A 5,462-nucleotide genomic window follows, 5' to 3' on the forward strand; every position below is an offset into this window, starting at 1 on the left:
AGGAGCTAGACTCAAAATTATGTCATTTATATGATGTTCTGGAAAAGGTGAAAAAAATGACAGTAAACAGACCAGACAGTGGGCAGGGGCTTGGGTGAGGGCAGGAGATGATTACAAAAGGGCATCAGAGAATGTGTGGGTGGATGAAATTTCTATATCTTGATTTTAGTAGTGGCTATATGACTATATACATTTGTCAAACTTGCAGAACTGTATATGAAAAAAGGTGAATTTTACTGTATGCAAATTATACCTTAATAAAAAATTTTTAAAATAGGAAATAATCATTTTAAATAAATTAATATGAGGCTTTTAATATTATGTTTCTACAGCTTTCTTTAAGTACCCATAGAAAAATTTCATTTCTGTCTTGTTATTTTTTAAAAGAATTTTAGTTTATACTTTTTTGAAGATACAAATATATTTATTCTCATGAATTAAACATGTCAACTCGTTTATTGAACCAATTTCTGTGTATGCCTTTGCTCCCTGTATTATATATATTCCCTAGACATCACTTTTCATCTTGCTGAAATTATTTTATTGGAGGGTCTTTCAAAATAAATTCTTTAGTTTTTTTATAATTTGTCCTCACTCTTTAATGATGGTTCAGCTATGCATTGAATTCTAGTTGTGCAGTTATATTCCATCAGCACTTTTGAAGGTTTTCTTCCTTGCTCTATTACTGTCATTGAAAAGTCCACTATCATCTCATTGTCTTTACCTAGTGGGTAATCTGTCCTTTACCTCTGGGAGCATTTAACAGTTTTCATTAACATTGACATTCTACAGCTTCAGTACAATGTGTATTTCTTTTTATTTTTCCTGCTCAATAGTTAGAAAATTGTCCACTTTCTTCAAAAATCACTGGTGGCAGACAACAGTAACTCCAAGACACACAAACTCATGCACAGGATGCAGTGGATTGCCAAAGATCAGTGAATAAAATCTTGTAATTATAGACTCTACAGAGCCCAGTCATATTGAACTGGAAATAGTCCAAGCTAAGAGGATCCTAAAGGAACCGGAGGGAGGGAAGTGGGAAACAGGGTCCCACAGATACCACAAAACCCACCGTAAGATCTGGGGCAGATGGATGACCATGAAAAGGGTGCTTGCTTCCTGGTCTATTAGTCACCAGTCTAGAAATTTGCCATCAGTACCTCCCTTAGAGTGAAATAGAAAACTAGAGTCTATAAGCTCATTTAGTGAGAGAAGAAAGCAGGGATATCAGGCCAGGAAATATGCCCAAGAGGACTCATTAACATCCTGTTCCTGGACCAGCATTTCCCTGGGAGACCATTTCAGCTGAGAAGATAAGTGCCTCTGAACTTAGAGAGGAATAAAGTACAAAGGGTGGGGTCACAGGATGAGAAGACAGAGTAGCCTCCCTCAGGAGAGGGCCCTGGCTCACTCTTGCCCCAGGGACAGTGAGGACAGGCAGGGCAGGGTCTCCCTTGGGCAGCTCTTCCAATATCTACTTCTTCCAGATTCCTGCTGCTTTCATCTTTGCTCCCAGAACCTAGCAAGAGGAAATGAATGTCTGAGCATCTGGACCCAAGAGCGCAGTCTGACAACTGCTCCAGAGCTAGATGGGCTCCCTCCCAAGGAAACTGTGTGACAGAAACAGTTTCTCCTAATTCTCCTAAGGTGGGAGAACAGGAAACCATCTTCTTGCTCCAAAGAAAGGACCCACGGACTGTATTATCTCTCTATGTGTCTACTGCATCTCCAGAGAACACCTGCAGAGGAAAAGAAAGAGCAGGCGGGGCCCTGACACCTACCTTAGTCAGACTCCCCAGACTCTTAACTCAACTTAGCAAAAACTAACCAAATTGGATACTGCTGGAAAAGTTCTATCTTCCTTCCCCATTTCCACAGGCACATCCTTGACCCTCACACAACCCCCAGGGCAGTCTGCATGGTCAGGGAGCTGGGCTTCTCATCACCTCAGGTAAGGACTTTGTCTTCCTTTCAGGGAAGTGTGCAGCCTCTAGGAATGCTGAGTTGAGAAACAGAGCCCAAAGCAGATCCTAAGACTCAAGCTACAGAGTCTTCCAGGTTCTCTAGTGCTTTGGGCTTTGGATTCCTCCCAATTCCCTCTATTCTTGGTGTTTTAAGCACGAAGAGAAATCAGGGAGAATGATGAACGTATCTGGGCTACATCCCAGGCCTGCATATTTGTTTCCTGGTGGAAGTAGCAGTGCTTGCCTTTAGACTCCCATGGGCTTTGCTGGCCTCTGATAAGGCATTTTTGCAACTATATGATAATAAATGCCTCCAAAGTGCCATCTAAGAGCAGATGATACAGCTGTCATATGCTCTAATATCTTTTTACCGTTAAAATCCTGTGGCCTCAGAAGAGATTAGTAGAAACCAGTGAAATGCAAAAATATAGAAGCCACAACATAGGGAAATGATTTAGAGAAAGATGCTTCACTTACAGACTCCCTAACACATGTTCAGAGTTGGCTTTATCAGTCCCGTACCCATGATGCATGACACTGATTTCTGTCAATCTCAGGTCCCTTGTTTCTTCTGGCTTCTCTCTGGTATTGGATACCACACTTCAATAGAGGCTTCCAGAACAGGGACTCTTTCTCCCTGTCCCTGTGACCCTTCAACCCAGTGTGGATACTCTGGCCCTGCAAGAGGGAGAAGGTGCAAGAGAGAGAAGGTAGGATTATTGAGGCTAATTACAACATACAGCACATGCTCTTTGTTGCCTACAACTTTCACCATTTCTCCCAAACACAAACACTCTGCTCATTCTGGGAAGGGCCTTGGCTGCTACTTTTCTGAGTCCTGCCAAGTTCATATTTTACCATGACCTGTTAAAAAGAAAAACAAAAAACAGAAAACTATGCTTGCCATTTATCCTGAAGGTTTATCTCTAAAAGCAACATCATGTCAAACACACCGCCTCCTAGTCTCAGACAGTCTAGAATCCCTTCTCTCTCAGGCACGTGGAGAGTGTGGGGCTGGTCCAGAGAGGCGCCTAAGATGGACACACTTTAGGTCTTCCAATGAGACTTGTGTCTACAGCCTGGAGTGCTGCAAACAAATGTGGGCATAAGTTATATGGTAAAAGAAGTGGAATGTCTTACTGAAATCACATTTCTGTACTTGTTTTAGAATTTCATATTAAAAATAGGTCTATGCAGAACACTAACTGGTTATTTAAATCATTAGTCAAATATTAGTCTTAAAAGATAGATTCAAAACTAATCAAGATCAAGGGTGCCAGAACACTGCTTTACTCTTAGGAGAGACATGATTTCATCTTTCTGAAAAATAGCGTTCAGGTTTGATGTCCTGAATAGTATTTTCATGTAGTCATCTCTTAATGTGTAGCTATTACTATAATGCTTGTTCTCTATTTAGATGGTTTTTGCACCGAGATACAATTAAAAGAGTCAGAAACTCAGAGATCAAAGTTCAAGTCAGTTAGCCGTGGGAAGCACAACACCTCATCTGATGCATGTTGCCATCCTCGGGGGCCTCTGATATTACAAAACTAGGGGACCATCTTAGCAAAACCTCACGGAGAATCCATTTGGTTCCAGGCAAGTAAAGACACAACATAGAATGGAGCGCTGGAATTCCACCCGGGGAAGTGGCTTCATATTGGTGGGGATTCTGAATGACAGTGGTTCTCCTGAGCTGCTGTGTGCCACAGTCGCAGTCCTGTACATGTTGGCCCTGACTAGCAACGGCCTGCTGCTCCTGGTCATCACAGTGGATGCCCGACTCCATGTGCCCATGTACCTCCTGCTCAGGCAGCTCTCGCTCATGGACCTCCTCTTCACATCTGTTGTCACTCCCAAGGCCATCGTGGATTTTCTGCGTGGTGAAAACACCATCTCCTTTGGGGGCTGTGCCCTTCAGCTGTTTCTGGCATTGATGCTGGGCAGTGCAGAGGACCTCCTACTGGCCTTCATGGCCTATGACAGGTATGTGGCCATTTGCCATCCTCTGAACTACATGGTCCTCATGAGGCCCAGGGTCGGCCGGCTTATGATGGCCACATCCTGGATCCTGGCATCCCTCAGTGCCCTTGCATATACCTGGTATGCCATGCACTATCCCTTTTGCAAAGCCCGGAAGATCAGGCACCTGCTCTGTGAGATCCCGCCTCTGCTGAAGTTGGCCTGTGCAGATACCTCCAGATATGAACTCACAGTGTATGTGATGGGTGTCACCTTCCTGATGCCCCCTCTTGTTGCTATCCTTGCCTCCTACACACTAATCCTATTTACTGTGCTCCACATTCCCTCAAATGACGGGCGGCAGAAAGCCCTCATCACCTGCTCTTCCCACCTGACCGTGGTTGGGATGTTCTATGGAGCTGCCACATTCATGTATGTCCAGCCCAGTTCCCTCCACAGCCCCAAGCAGGACAACATCATCTCTGTTTTCTACACAATTGTCACCCCAGCCCTGAACCCCCTCATCTACAGCCTCAGGAATGAGGAGGTCATGGGGGCCTTGAGGAGGGTCCTGGGGAAATACATGCTGCCGACACAGTCTACCATCTAGGAGGAGCTTATGGCTTCCCTCAAAATTCATTCCTCCTCAACATCAGGAGTTTTCTGCTAAGAGTCAAATACTCAGAGTATAAACACCATATTGCAGAATATATCTTTTGGTAGAAAAATGAAGGAATGTACCTTGACTTGTCAAATGATCTTTTAATTCTTCTTTCCAGGGGGTAATTTATAAGGTACGATTCATACTCTATTTAAAATTTACTCTCTATTTGCCCTAGTGGCTTCTGAGTTAAACGGGATTAGGGATTTTCACCAGCTTGGGACCTGACCTCTGACTTTTGGAGTCCAATTGGACAAACATGAGACCAAAGAAAAGAGAGTTTCAAGTGGGAGGCCTAAGCAAGGCCCATACATCAGAGGAGGGGACTTCTATTCACATAGCGTAGCACAAATTCTATGCTAAGTGACCTCGTTAAAAGATCAGGACCAATCTGGTTTTATGCCCAAACTAGTAGCATCACGTTCACTCCTTTTTATAACCATCACCCATTATGGAAACTGCCCCACCTGGATACCCAGTAAGTGTTTTTCGTGTGTGGGGTTTTTTGTTTGTTTATTTGTTTTTGACGTGGGAATATTTTATACTGCCTAAAATTCAGTTGCTACTGAAATGAATAAAATAGAAAATTAAGGCATCTCATAAGCAAGATCCATGGTAAACAACTATGCTTCTTCCTTGTCAACAGATAAACACACAAACAAAACAAAACTGGTTTCCCATTATTTCCAGGCTGTCTTCACACGTCCCTACAATTGCAAAGGGATCATATGATTGCTATGTGTGGATGTGTGAATCTGTGGATGTGTATTTGTGCTGAGAAAGGAGAGGACAACACATAAATTCGTTTTCTAGTAGCTTAAATATGCTGTTCTACTACCATTTGTTTACAAGTCTGGAAATATTTAAACAAA

The 5,462-nt window shown here is 43.0% G+C and overlaps 1 protein-coding gene across 1 annotated transcript; it reads left to right on the forward strand.

Moving 5' to 3' along the window:
- The first annotated feature begins 3,588 nt into the window (after positions 1–3,588).
- LOC103567460 (olfactory receptor 2AG1-like) lies at positions 3,589–4,539 on the forward strand. Its single transcript, XM_008544140.2, has one exon. It carries the CDS (start codon positions 3,589–3,591, stop codon positions 4,537–4,539), a length of 951 nt encoding a protein of 316 aa, XP_008542362.2.
- The last annotated feature ends 923 nt before the right edge of the window (positions 4,540–5,462 follow it).

The sequence above is a fragment of the Equus przewalskii genome, chromosome 6 (assembly GCF_037783145.1).
Source record: "Equus przewalskii isolate Varuska chromosome 6, EquPr2, whole genome shotgun sequence".
NCBI lineage: Eukaryota > Metazoa > Chordata > Mammalia > Perissodactyla > Equidae > Equus > Equus przewalskii.

Excerpts from the sequence above, each read along its gene's own strand:
- LOC103567460 (XM_008544140.2), top strand. The coding sequence starts at position 3,589 with ATGGAGCGCTGGAATTCCACCCGGGGAAGTGGCTTCATATTGGTGGGG.